Source organism: Oncorhynchus kisutch, linkage group LG16, assembly GCF_002021735.2.
Source record: "Oncorhynchus kisutch isolate 150728-3 linkage group LG16, Okis_V2, whole genome shotgun sequence".
NCBI lineage: Eukaryota > Metazoa > Chordata > Actinopteri > Salmoniformes > Salmonidae > Oncorhynchus > Oncorhynchus kisutch.
Genome location: NC_034189.2, coordinates 42,418,641 through 42,431,595, shown reverse-complemented (window position 1 = coordinate 42,431,595; position 12,955 = coordinate 42,418,641). Strand labels below are relative to the sequence as shown.

The 12,955-nt window shown below is 44.8% G+C and overlaps 2 protein-coding genes across 4 annotated transcripts in view; one reads left to right on the top strand and one right to left on the bottom strand.

Moving 5' to 3' along the window:
- Positions 1 to 7,096, bottom strand: part of LOC109878180 (gamma-aminobutyric acid receptor subunit beta-3-like) — a 52,983-nt gene extending 45,887 nt beyond the window's left edge. Inside the window, exon 1 of one of the 3 annotated variants that reach the window (XM_031792473.1) lies at positions 6,587 to 7,096. In XM_031792473.1, the coding sequence (XP_031648333.1) occupies positions 6,587 to 6,638 (52 nt within the window). In that variant the 5' untranslated portion in view covers positions 6,639 to 7,096. The remainder of the gene's footprint in view (positions 1 to 6,586) is intronic. The other 2 variants (XM_031792474.1, XM_031792476.1) reach the window with 2 other exon arrangements.
- The window catches only part of LOC109878179 (gamma-aminobutyric acid receptor subunit alpha-5-like), a 29,518-nt gene extending 16,928 nt beyond the window's left edge, over positions 1 to 12,590 (top strand). Inside the window, exons 7-10 of the mRNA XM_031792477.1 lie at positions 4,412 to 4,555; positions 7,705 to 7,857; positions 9,897 to 10,108; positions 10,387 to 12,590. Of these exons, the coding sequence (XP_031648337.1) occupies positions 4,412 to 4,555; positions 7,705 to 7,857; positions 9,897 to 10,108; positions 10,387 to 10,692 (815 nt within the window). The 3' untranslated portion in view covers positions 10,693 to 12,590. The remainder of the gene's footprint in view (positions 1 to 4,411; positions 4,556 to 7,704; positions 7,858 to 9,896; positions 10,109 to 10,386) is intronic.
- Positions 12,591 to 12,955: the final 365 nt, after the last annotated feature.

The window sequence follows — 12,955 nt, the reverse complement described above, 5'->3', positions numbered from 1 at the left end:
TGTGTCGTTATAGAATGAACTGTTCATGACTGACTCAGCAGACTCGGACTAGCTCCTCAACACTGTCTCCCTGCATGGAGCCACCATTGGGAGAAATTAGGAGGAACTCCAGAACCTTATGGAAGTACATACTTTGGCAGAATGCCATAACCAGGGTTTCAAATCATTACTGGAGCAATTCCGTGGACTATCTATCAGGCATCATGCCGCAACGGAGACCTCCCAGACGCTCAGTAATCCCCCTACCAGTGGTGATTTTCTCCAGCCTACCCCGGCGATGGGCGCCTACAGGATCACAGGAGGGAGAGGAGGTCTGTTCTCGGCCACACTCGCTCGTCCATGACTGCTTTCTCGCCTTCCGAAGAACCCCGGAAGTCCCCGACGCCTGCATTCCCGAGAGGATCCGAAGTCACCTGAGCCCCCTCGGGAAACATCGGGGACGGGCGACTCGTTTACTCCAGAGCCTATGCAACTGGGCAGTGCTAGATTGTCGCCTAAGGAACAATTCAGTAGGCTGAGCTCCAACTGTTGCCCTTATTGTGGTTCTACAGGGCATTACATATCCACCTGTCCAGTAAAAGACCAGGCTCATCCGTAGGTACGCTGGTGAGTATGCTGGTGGGCCATACTGTGAGTCTTCTAACTCCTATTACTTGTACACCTTTCCATGTTATCCTGCTGTGGAGTGATTGGTCTAAATCTCTCCGGGTGATCATTAACTCTGGGACTGACGAGAACTTCATGGACGCTACTCTAGTATCTGAGCTGGGTATATCCATACAAATCCTCTCCATTCCCATGGACGTCAGAGCACTGGACGGACGCTCCATTGGCAGGGTCACTCACAGTACGGTTCCCACTAACATGCGAGTGTCGGGCAATCACAGTGAGTCCATACAGCTTCTACATATTGAATCTCCCCATGTTCCTATCGTTTTGGGATTTTCACGGCTCCAAAGGCGCAACCCCCTGATTGACTGGACCACTGGTTCTATCCTGGGTTGGAGCCTGTTTTGCAACTCACATTGCCTTAAAGTGGTGCAGCCTGCCCCAGGACGTCCTCCTGCGGGCTCTGGAAAAGCATTGGATATCTCTGCCGTTCCTGCGGAGTACCAGGACCTCCTGGAGGTTTTCAGCAAGGCTCGCACCAACTCCTTTCCTTCGCATCGCCCCTATGATTGCGCCATTGACTTTCTCCCGGGCACCACACCGCCTCGTGGGTGGCTGTATTCCCTCTCTTGCCCTGAGACCAAGGCCATGGAGGAGTACACTAAGGACTCTCTGCCTGCTGGGAGCATTTGACCTTCTGCCTCCCCTGCTGGCACAGGTTTCTTCTTTGTGGAAAAGAAGGACAAGACCCTCCGCCCATGTATCAACTACCAGGGCCTCAATGATATCACTTTGAAGAATCGTTACCCTCTACAACTCATCTCCTCGGCTTTCAAACCTCTCCAGGGGGCAACCTTCTTTTCTAAGTTGGACCTTCGGAACGGCTACCACCTAGTTCGGAAAAGGGAAGGAGACGAGTGGAAGACCGCTTTCAACCCAGCTAACGGACACTATGAGTACCTGGTCATGCCGTTTGGACTCACCAACGCCCCTGCCGTTTTCCAGGCCCTGGTCAACTATGTGCTCTGTGACGTGCTGAATCGGTTTGTGTTTATCTACCTCAATGACATGCTTGTTTGTTCCCGTTCTGCTCAAAAGCATGTCCGACAAGTCCTCCAGCGCCTCTTGAGTTGTTTGTGAAAAATGAGAAGTGTGAATTCCATTCGCCCCACTATCTCTTTTCTGGGATACGTCATCGCTGAAGGGAACATTCAGATGGATCCTGACAAGGTGAGAGTGGTGGTGGATTGGCCCCAACACACATTTAGAGTGCAGCTGCAACGTTTTCTGGGATTCACTCATTTCTGGGATTTCCCATCTCTAAAATCCTTAATCCCACTGTTCTGTTGCTTCTCTTCGTATACATCCCACGGTTCATGTGTCTAAGATTTGTCTCACAGCCCTTTGTCTCCTGTTTCCAGGCCCCACTCTCCCTCCCCGTCTCCGTCTCATCGATGGCCATCCGGCATACATGGTGAGACGCCTGGTGAGTGTTCGACCTCGGGGCAGGAGTTTCCAGTACCTGGTTGACTGGGAGGGTTATGACCTGGAGGAGAGGTGCTGGGTCCCTACTAAGGACATCCTGGACCCGGCCCTCATCGCTGACTTTCACAGCCGGCATCCCGGTCAACCAGGTATGCGCCCAGGTAGGACGCCAGGTGGCGCCCCTAGAGGGGGTTACTGTCACATCCTGATCGGATTCACCTGTCTTGTGCTTGTCCCCACCCCCCATCAGGTGTCTCCAATTTGTTCCCATTATCCCCTGTGTATTTATACCGGTGGTTCTGTCTGTTGCCAGTTCGTCTTGTCTCGTTCCTGTTCCTGTTTTCTAGTCCTCCCGGTTCCGACCTTTTCTGCCTGCCCCGACCCTGAGCCTGCCTGCCTGCCATACCATTCTGCCTGCCCTGACCTCGAGCCTGCCTGCCATACCATTCTGCCTGCACTGACCTCGAGCCTGCCTGCCATCCAGTACCCACCTGACTCTGACCTGGTTTACGAACTTCTGCCTGTCCTCGAACCTGCCTCTTGCCTGCCCCTTGTCTATTAATAAATATCAGCAACTCGAACCAACTTCCTTCTTTGTCTGCATTTGGGTCTTGTCCTGTGTCGTTATAGTGGCATTTATTTTCCCCAGCTCAAAGTGCACTTGTGTAATGATCATGCTGTTTAATCGGCTTCTGAAATGCCACACCTGTCAGGTGGATGAATTATCTTGGCAAAGGAGAAATGCTCACTAACTGGGATCTAAACAAATTTGTGAGAAAAAAAATGAGAGAAATAAGCTTGTGTGTTTGGAAAATTTCTGGGATCTTTCATTTCAGCACATGAAATATGGGACCTAAACTTGACATGTTGCATTTATTTTTTTGTTTAGTGTAGAATGTACATGGTAAATGTCTGATGATTGGAAATTTGATAGTAACAATGCTTTTGTTAATTCATTTAAAAAAGAAAATTAGATACGTTTGTACTTAAAATGATAACTCTCTGTCATGAGTAGTGTAAAAAAAATGGGTTTCTGGCTGTAACAGATCGCCAAACTCTTCATCTTCATATTTTGGTTTATAGTTCATATTCGACATGCACCTACCTGATTACAATAAACTATAGCTGACCTGACATGAACTTTGTATTACTGATCGATCCAGACTGTTCTATAGATACAGCCTATTAAGAGATCCTCAATGTTGGCAGGCCGTTGTGTTCTCTCTTGAGTCAGTGTTTCAGGAGAGGAGCCAATGCAACTCCTTGTGGATGTCATGAGTCTTTAGGGCTTAGCCCCAGCTTTAGAGTGAGCTCCACACTGGACCCTCCTGTAATCCTCTAGGTAAGAGGGATGATGTCCTAAAGGTGGAAAATCAACACAGAGAGCTGACAAGAGAAATCATTCCCTTTTAGATTAATTGGGAAATAATTTGATTACAGATCACCAATTTGAGCGAAAAAACTAGTAGGCTACAATCTGAAGCTGGTGTTGGTGTGTTTGTGTGTGTCTGCCTGCCTGTCTGTCTGTCTGCCTACCCGTCTGCCCATTTGTCCATCTGTCTGCGTATGCATCCTTGTCTTTCTGTATGTCACGATGCCTGATGACCCTCTGCTGTGGCAGAGGCGTAATTTGGACCAGACCTTGGGGGTCAGCGTTAGCCGCCACCCTCAGCTCCAATCAGCCACTGTGGGTGGCTATGTGATTAACAAGCTGTGTTGCTTTGCAAACATGTGCTCAACCACAGCTCAATCTAAGCCTGAAGCCCCCAGAGGGGCAAAGCTGGCAGAGTCCCTTACTCTGGTCTATACTGTACAGCTCCTGGGGTATTGTCCTACTATGGTAAAGGAAAGGGATTGGGTATAGCCATGTTGTCTCTTAAGCTCTGTTCTTAGAGAGAAAACCATTCACCACATAATCCACAAACGCAATGGGTGCCAAGCTGTACTTAACACAGCAGGATTAGAAGCAACTTTTTGGCACTGAGACTTTGCATTTGTTCAATAAATCAACTAGGACACCAAACCACGATGTAGTTTCACTTAGAGTAGGATATGAGGAACCTTGTGTCCTGTTCATAAGTAACAAACTGTTCTGTTCCTTTTCCATCATGCATTTCATTCGTACACGACGTCGGCCTCCGATATGTGTTGCCAGAAGAACGTTTAGTCCTAGTAATAGCTTCATCCTAGTTTCGCTTGACTCAACATCTGAGCTTCAACTATGACTTTGGTCTGAGACTGGCTAGTTCCTGATATGTGCCCTGGCCTGTATAATATCTCATTAGCGCCCTCACGGTGTCCCGTTTCTCTCTTTCAGATGCCTATCCAGTCTCTGAGGTGGTGTACCTCTGGCAAACCGGTGCTGCCAAGTCTGTAGTGGTGGCAGAAGACGGATCCCGTCTCAACCAGTACCACCTGATCGGCCAGACCGCAGGCTCTGAGGACATCTACACCAGTCGAGGTGAGGTATATTCAACAAAAAAAAACTTTCCCAGCTCTTCCAATATCCACACTAGCATACCCTAGAATTAAGCAATGTATTACGGTATGCATTCTAATTGGTATGCACATATGGATGTTGGAATGGAATGTAGCCTGAGACATTTTGATTTTGAATTGTACCCTTTAGGTATCAAATAATACATATAGAAAATGTTTGATAAAATATTGTATTTTGGCCTTTACTACGATAGCCCATAGAAACGCATTGAATAGCGCATTCATAAATGACTAAAAAGACACTTCAAAACCTTCATTTTTGCACTGTCTGTCCTATATCTAGGAGACATAAGAAAGCTCAGGAAATACTTGTGTTTTTATGGACACATATTTAACCCCTCATTTTTGTTGGCACAAAACTACCTCCATACTTCCATTCATTGTATGGGTTACCTTCAGACGAGTCCTGTGACACTCGTTGGGGTAGTAGGGCAAAACAGAGAGTCTCATCTTTCCATAGAGGGGTCATCTTAGTTGGTAGGCCAAACCCTTCGGACGCTACAGACGTTTCCGCGAGAAGACCGGACAAAGAGAGGTTCTCTCATGGTCTGACAAACACCGATGTAGCACGGCCACCTTCCACCGCAGGTGCGGAACGCTGTCATAGGTGCGGAACGCTGTCATAGGCGGACGTGGATTAAGACACAGGCCATGCAAATATCTCCATCTTAAACTGACCGATTTTCATGGGGATTCTGTTATTATGTTACTTAGATTGAAGCACGGGTGGGTCAGTAGACTCTTGAATAATTACGTTGGGGAAATGAATATTTTGGGTGAAGGTATCCTATCCCTTTGAAATGTCATTTTTAGTCTGACTTCTCCAAACTCCACTGTACTTCGCTGTAGGCTAGCGGGGGGGAAGGAAATATTTTTGGAGAAGGAGAAAGAGGAGAAAGGGAAGGAGCCAGCTGTCACTTAGGCTACACATGGACTCACTTATTCCTGTCCTGAGCTCCCTGGGAGTCACGGGTTAATCCCGTGTTGACTGTCCCATCAGGCTTTTGCATAAGAGGACGACATCACAGCGCCCGCAGGGATTGGACATCCCAGGCTCCCGGGCAAAGACACGTGGGACTGAAAGGCTTTAATTCCCTTTATGTAAAGCAGAACTGTAGTACACTTCGGCTGCTGTCTGCAGAATGGCTGTTAAAAGTGTGGATTTCCCTGGTGTTGTGCGTAGAATGGCAGAAGCCATCCAGCACCGTGTGAGTCATCATCACAGCCGTTTAACTCCTTGGCCATGAAAGGAAAGGAGAGGCAGGACAGTCCCTCCATGGCAATCTCCCTTGATCATGGATAAGAACTAAAACCCTCCCTGCCTGTTAAGTAGGCGGCGGGATCCTATAAGCTTCTCTGCAGGGCCACTGATAAGTGTAAACTATAGTCCATTTGTGGACTGACCCCGAACTTCAGTAGGCCCGCGAGCTAAAAGTGTGTTTCTGTGGATCTCCTTTCCTCCACCTGCTCCTCTCTGCTTGCCAGCAAGTGACAAATGGGAGCTGCGGAGGTCAGGCGGTGGCTGTGGGCCGTCTGTCTGGCCCAAGGCCAAGTCAGTAGAGTTCACTGTCCCCGATGGGAATCCAGTGGGTCAGTTCTGTTGCGGTTCTTGAATTAGCATGTGCCTAAACTTAGCTACAATCCCTCTATGTCTAAATCAAGACGAGATTAGCAACAGCTCGGTTTAGGGACATGACATCCTATACCCCCTCACAGTACATTTACAGCAAACCACACTGAAAATAAATACCGTACACCCCTAAAATGATATAGAACACTGTTTGGTAAAAGAGGGAAATATAGTTTGTCCTGCAAAATGGAGTCCCTTAGTTGGGTTTAGAACAGTGTGCTTTTATGCAATGTCTTCTTTGGACATATCCCAAAACCCAGCCTATTCCAGTTCTCTTTGTTTCTATTTGCACATTTACATGTAAATGACATTTACTTTTGTATTTCAAGAACTTTCTGGGACCACCGTTGCCTTAGTACTCACCAGTTGACCAACATGGCTGCGTTATTGTCTGCAATGAATGGAAGTTCCCCATAAACACTCCAAAATCCTTGCAGTAAAATCCACCAAAGGTACATGTTCATTCCTCTATGAGTCTCATCGGGCTCCATGCATCAACAGCAAACAGTCCGGATGGAGGATCGGATCCCCGGTCGGTCGGTCGGTCGGTCGCTCGGGGCGGAGAGAGGCTGGGAGTCATGGGTGTCTCCCCGGTGGGCCGAGAAGACGCCGGCTAGCTGGGGCTTCTGGGGCTGGAGACATGATGGTCCCTGCGTTGGCCCTACGTCCGTTTGGCTCACAGAATCACAAACTTCCCATGGGGCACCAGGTCAGCCCCCCTCCATCACACCCCTGGGAGAATTGTTATTAACTCGGAGCTTAGGTCTGTAGATATCTGTCCGTCGGTCGCTGGAGATTTGGTAGCGTCGCGTCCTTGTCGAGTGCGCGAGGCCAGAGCACAGCAGAGCAGAGCCGAGCTGAGTGAGTGGGCAGGACTGAGCTAGCGTTTTCCCTGATGGCAGGATGCAGATTGTGACAGGGGATTAGTGAGATACAAAAATCCGATTTTGCCTGGAGAACGCAGCAGTCATCAGTGGATTTTCTATAGTTTATCAGGCGCCGGCTGTGGGAAGCTAGAAAGGATTTTTTTAAAGCTTCAAATGCAATCTTCAGTTGGTTAACAGGATATGTTTGTTTTTTCCCTCTCCACTTTTTTACCACAACACATTTACCTCACACAGCAACTGTCACATTAGTGAGTGTAACATACATATTTTAGCGAAGCCATTTTATATCATATTTTATTCATCTGATTAATTGTTTTCTTAGATAATTATATTTGTTGGCGATTGTTGCCATGGGCCATGTGTCATTGTCATGTGTTTTTTTTATATAACTTTTAAAAAAATATATATTTATATTTATTTTACAAAAATGCATATTATTATAAAGTTCGATAAAATTATGAAATATATAATACAATTAGACAAAAATGCAGGATGACTTTGCGATCCACTCTCTCTTTCCACTGTATATCTCTATCATTGTTGCCACTGCAATTATTAATTTATCTTTGTCCCACTGTCCTCTAAAACCAACAGGACAGTACACAGTCATGATGTGTCACTTCTACCTGAAGAGGAAGATTGGTTACTTTGTCATTCAGACCTACATGCCCTGCTTCATGACCGTGATCCTGTCCCAGGTGTCCTTCTGGCTCAACCGTGAATCTGTACCAGCCAGGACCGTCTTTGGTTAGTATAACCGCACCACAACCACTTGAATCAACTCTAACTAAAAGTGTACTTTCAACTCAAAAATGGACAGTATGTGTTGCCCCGTCACCCAACACATACAATTATCACAATTTTCATGAATGAATGTTAGATTTTTCTAATTTAAACCTTTAGTTAGCCAGATAAGTCATTGAGAACACAATGTCTTTCACAATAACGACCTGGTTAAACGACAATTATCTATATCATCCATGATCATGCCAATTTGAAATATATTTTCGGGCAATTATAGACATCACAGGTGATGACCACCTTTTCTCTTGTCCCTAAAAAAAAAAACTGAATGTCTACAGTAGGGTTCCCCAACTGGCAGGGTGATTTGGCCCCCCAAGTTCTGAGCAAAAATAAATAAATCCTTTTATTTATTCTTGTTTTATTTATTGTTGGACATAGAAGACTGTAAAAACACCAGCAAATCAGCTCTAAGTTAATTTAATTTTGAAAATCTATTCCAAAATATTCCCACCCATAATAGAGAGATACACTACATGACCAAAATTAGTATGTGGACACCTGTTCATTGAACATCTCATTCCAAAATCATGGGCATTAATATGGAGTTGGTCACAATTTTTCTGCTATAACAGCCTCCACTTTTCTGGGAACATTGCTATAGGGACTTGATTCCATTCAGCCACCTGAGCATTATTGAGGCCGGGCACTAATGTTGGCCGATTAGGCCTGGCTCGCAGTCGGCGTTCCAATCCATCTCAAAGGTGTTCGATGGGGATGAGGTCAGGGCACTGTGTAGGCCACTCAATTCCTTCCACACCAATCTCGACAAATAATTTCTGTATGGACCTCGCTTTATGCACAGGGGCATTGAAACAGGACTGTTGCCACAAAGTTGGAAGCACAGAAACGTCTATAATGTCATTGTATGCTGTAGCGTTAAGATTTCCCTTCACCGTAACTAAGGGGCTTAGCCCGAACCATGGAAAACAGCCCTAGACCATTATTCTTCCTCCACCAAACTTTACAGTTGGCACTATGCATTCGGGCAGATAGCGTTCTCCTGGCATCCGCCAAACCTAGATTTGTCTGTCGGATTGCCAGATGTTGAAGCGTGATTCATCACTCCAGAGAACGTGTTTCCACTGCTCCAGAGTTGGCGTTAAGCTTTACACCAGTCCAACTGACGCTTTGCATTGCGCATGGTGATCTGAGGCTTGTGTGCGGCTGCTCGGCCATGGAAACCCATGTCATGAAGCTCCCGATGAACAGTTCTTGTGCTGACGTTGTTTTGAGAAGCAGTTTGGAACTCGGTAGTGAGTGTTGCAACCTAGGACACGCTACGTGCTTTGGTGGTCCCATTCTGTGAGCTTGTGCGGCCTACTGTACCACTTCGCGGCTGAGCTGTTGTATGATGGTGCCACATTGAAAGTCACTGAGCTCTTCAGTAAGGCCATTCTATTGCCAATGTTTGTCTATGGAGATTGCATGGGTTTGCGCAAGATTTTATACTCCTGTCAGCAATGGGTGTGGCTGAAATAGCCAAATCTACTCATTTGAAGGGGTGTCCACATACTGTTGTATATAGTGTATACTGTATGTTATCGAATACAAATGTAAGCAAGGTTTGAAATGATTGTTTTAATGAAGTATTATACTTGTTTGGTCTTCTTGCGATCAATTTGCAGTCTACAAATGATTTGTAATTATGTTCCGGCCCCCTGACCTTCCGCTCAATAACAAATCGGGCCACGGCTGAATCTAGTTGATGATCCCAAAATGTCTACAGCTACCACACGTCACTACAGATTATGTTAACGACTCTATTCCCATATACTAAAAAATATATTACAACCTGTTGCTCACTCATCATACAGGGGTAGTGTTCATTAGGCAGAGAATGGAATAAAATGGACTAAAACAGGGAGGGAATACCTGGCCTTGTCCAAGTAGAAACTCTTATTTTATTTTTTCTGTTGCAAAACGTTTGAAACCCTTTTCCACCGTGTGCCCTAATGAACACCACGTATCTGTTTTTCAAACAGGTGTCACTACAGTGCTGACTATGACTACTCTCAGTATCAGCGCTCGCAACTCGCTGCCTAAGGTGGCCTACGCCACAGCCATGGATTGGTTCATCGCTGTGTGCTATGCGTTCGTCTTCTCCGCACTTATTGAGTTTGCCACCGTCAACTATTTCACTAAGAGGAGCTGGGCGTGGGATGGCAAAAAGGCCATGGAGGCTCAGCACCCAAAGGTGAGTCCAGGTATCCCACTCTCCATTGAGAAAACTGTCTATGAAACACTATTGAAAAGTGATAGAGAGCTATGGTCGTGTTTTTGGGATGACGTAATGGAAACATTGATGCTGTACATGCATAATAATTACTGACAGAAATCGTAAAGTTAAAATAAAATCCGTTTAGCCCCGGTTTGTGTGGGTCGACATGTAACACAGACTATTTGTATCCATCCAACACAAATAGTACCGTATTAAATATTAAATGATACATTTGAAATGTTTTATCTCAACAGAAAAGGGACCCTATGGTGCTTTCTAAGAAGCCCAACAACGTCTGTACAGCAGGAGTGAACTACACCCCCAACATCACTAAGGATATCTCTATCTCCACCATCTCCAACAGCACCTCCATACAACTAAGATCGTCTGAAACAGAAGTCCTGGACCCCAAGAAAACCTACAACAGCGTGAGCAAAATCGACAAAATGTCCCGGATAGTTTTCCCTGTCCTATTTGGAACCTTTAACCTAGTGTACTGGGCTACCTACCTCAACAGAGAACCGGTCATCAAAGGAGTCAACATATTGGCTCCAACATAGTGTCTTTGTCAAACACACCACCCTACCTTCAACCGTATTGGCCTACAAGCTGCTAAAGAAAATGCTACTGTCTCACAAAGGATGGGAGATGTCATGGGTTCTGTCTTTCTCATTACTGTCATTTGCATGAAGCTTTTTGGAGAGATACTCTACCCATGTTTGCCTTGATATTCCCTCTTTATACCTACTGTACATTGCTTTAATTCAACAATGACATTTTGAAAGTGAAACCCGACAAGGACATTTTGAAATGCTGCAGTGTGGACATTTGCCCTGGCCTCAAATGAATTGAAAACTGTCATGGCATTTATGTTGTTGTTTATAACCCGGTCATCTTGAAGAATGAGAGACTGAGAAACACATGCTGTGTTAGTAATATGAAGTAAGATATTGGAGGCTAGGATGGTAAGGAAAGTGGCGAGTAATTATTTTCAGTGTCATTTCCAGCCAATTTGTAAGGTTTGTATAATACTGCGGACAAATCTCTCTTATCTCTATTGGATACATATGTTGTTATACTTTTGTCATTTTTGCCCATCTCACATGTACTGTTTGTACAATTTAAAATGTTACTATTTCTTACCTCTATCTATATAATGTACAGATTCATAATTTTTTTGACAAACGTGGGTCTAGCTGTGGAGACAGGCCAAATAAGCTAGCTTATACAACGCTGTGATGTAATTGATGATACAGTCTAATCAACCTAGGTGAAAGTGCACAGTGGGAAAATTCTAAGCATTACCATGTTCTAAAATGGTTGGTTGATAAGGTCGGACTTTTTCAATTGCAATTGCAATTCCCCAAGCTAGAGGGAGTGGATGCCTACTTAGAAGTTTTGAGCTGCCCTTTGTCGTGAAGGTTGAACTCGTATACTGTAACAGGATCCGTTTTCAGGGTCGTGTTCCTTAGCAATCAAATGGGTGAAAAAAAAGGACTGAAACATGGATGAACTTCCTGGATTTGTTCAATAAGAAACACTTATTTCATTTACCGTTTCAAAACATTTTGGCACAGTTTGCCCTACTGAACACAGCCCTTCTACACTGCTGTCCTATCCTCATTGTGCCATGACCAGATTGGCCCCAGTCCCTGAAGTCTGCTCGGGTTGAATTAGCCTGGGATAATGAGCTTGTACCTGTTAAACACTCTATCTGATATGTCCCCTGGAGAGAGGACGAACCACATGGGACTGACCACCCACCCTCACCCCAGGCCCAGAGCGCTTTGTTCAGGGTACGGAAAGGAGAGCATGTGGGTAGGGCTCCGGGGCATGGTGCCTCTGTGGTAACACCTACTTTCTTGTTACAGACTCAAGAGATCGAGATGTTTTTTTTTTTTTTTTAAGAGAAAGAAGAATAATGGATGAAACACAAAATAATAAATTTGTGCTTCAAGGCCACCGTACTGGAGAGAGAGAGAAAATGAATCCCCACTTCAGTAAAAGATGGAGATACAGCCTATATGAAACAAGCTGTTCCTGAGAATCACATAAACTCGTCGACACAGCGTGTACAGAGAGAAAATAGATGGATAATTATGGATATGATGATGGATAATATTAGTGACGGATGGATAATTTAAATGTCACTGACGTTACAGTTCTCATTAAAGTATCATGTTGTAGATAACGCAATAACTGAACATGCATTGTTATTAATTATTTTATATTCAAATCTCCTAGGCAACAAAGACATCCTTCATGTATATAGAGACAGTGGCTAAAATACCTCTTTATTTGTATGTCTCTATGTGACATCTTGTGTTAAAGGAATAATCCACAAAAAAACTTGTATGTAATCTTTTTCATTAGTCCACTATTGACACAGTCCCAAAATTGTTTTGCATGCTTTCAAGATAAAGGACTTTCACAAAATAAATTGCCACTTGCCACATCATTAAATTCTGTCATTCCATTGCAAATCAAACCTATTTAATTTAATGTCAGATATAGTATATTAATTAGTTATGTGTACTATTCTCCTTGTACTGGTGTCAATGTGTACATACTTTGAGGCTGCAGCAAACATTTTTTTTAAGCACTTGACAATGAAGCATCCCTCTGAAAAGAAATCCACCAATCAGATTTAAAGTACATCTTAATGGAACAAATGGAACATGACCCCATGGAGGTGTCATGTATGAGCTATCCCGTGTCACTTATAGCAACTAGCAAAGGATAGGAGAGGAGGGGACTGCGCTGATGACTCGACGGATTATATAAATACTGGCCCATGAGGTTCTGTTGTGTAGGGAGAGAGAG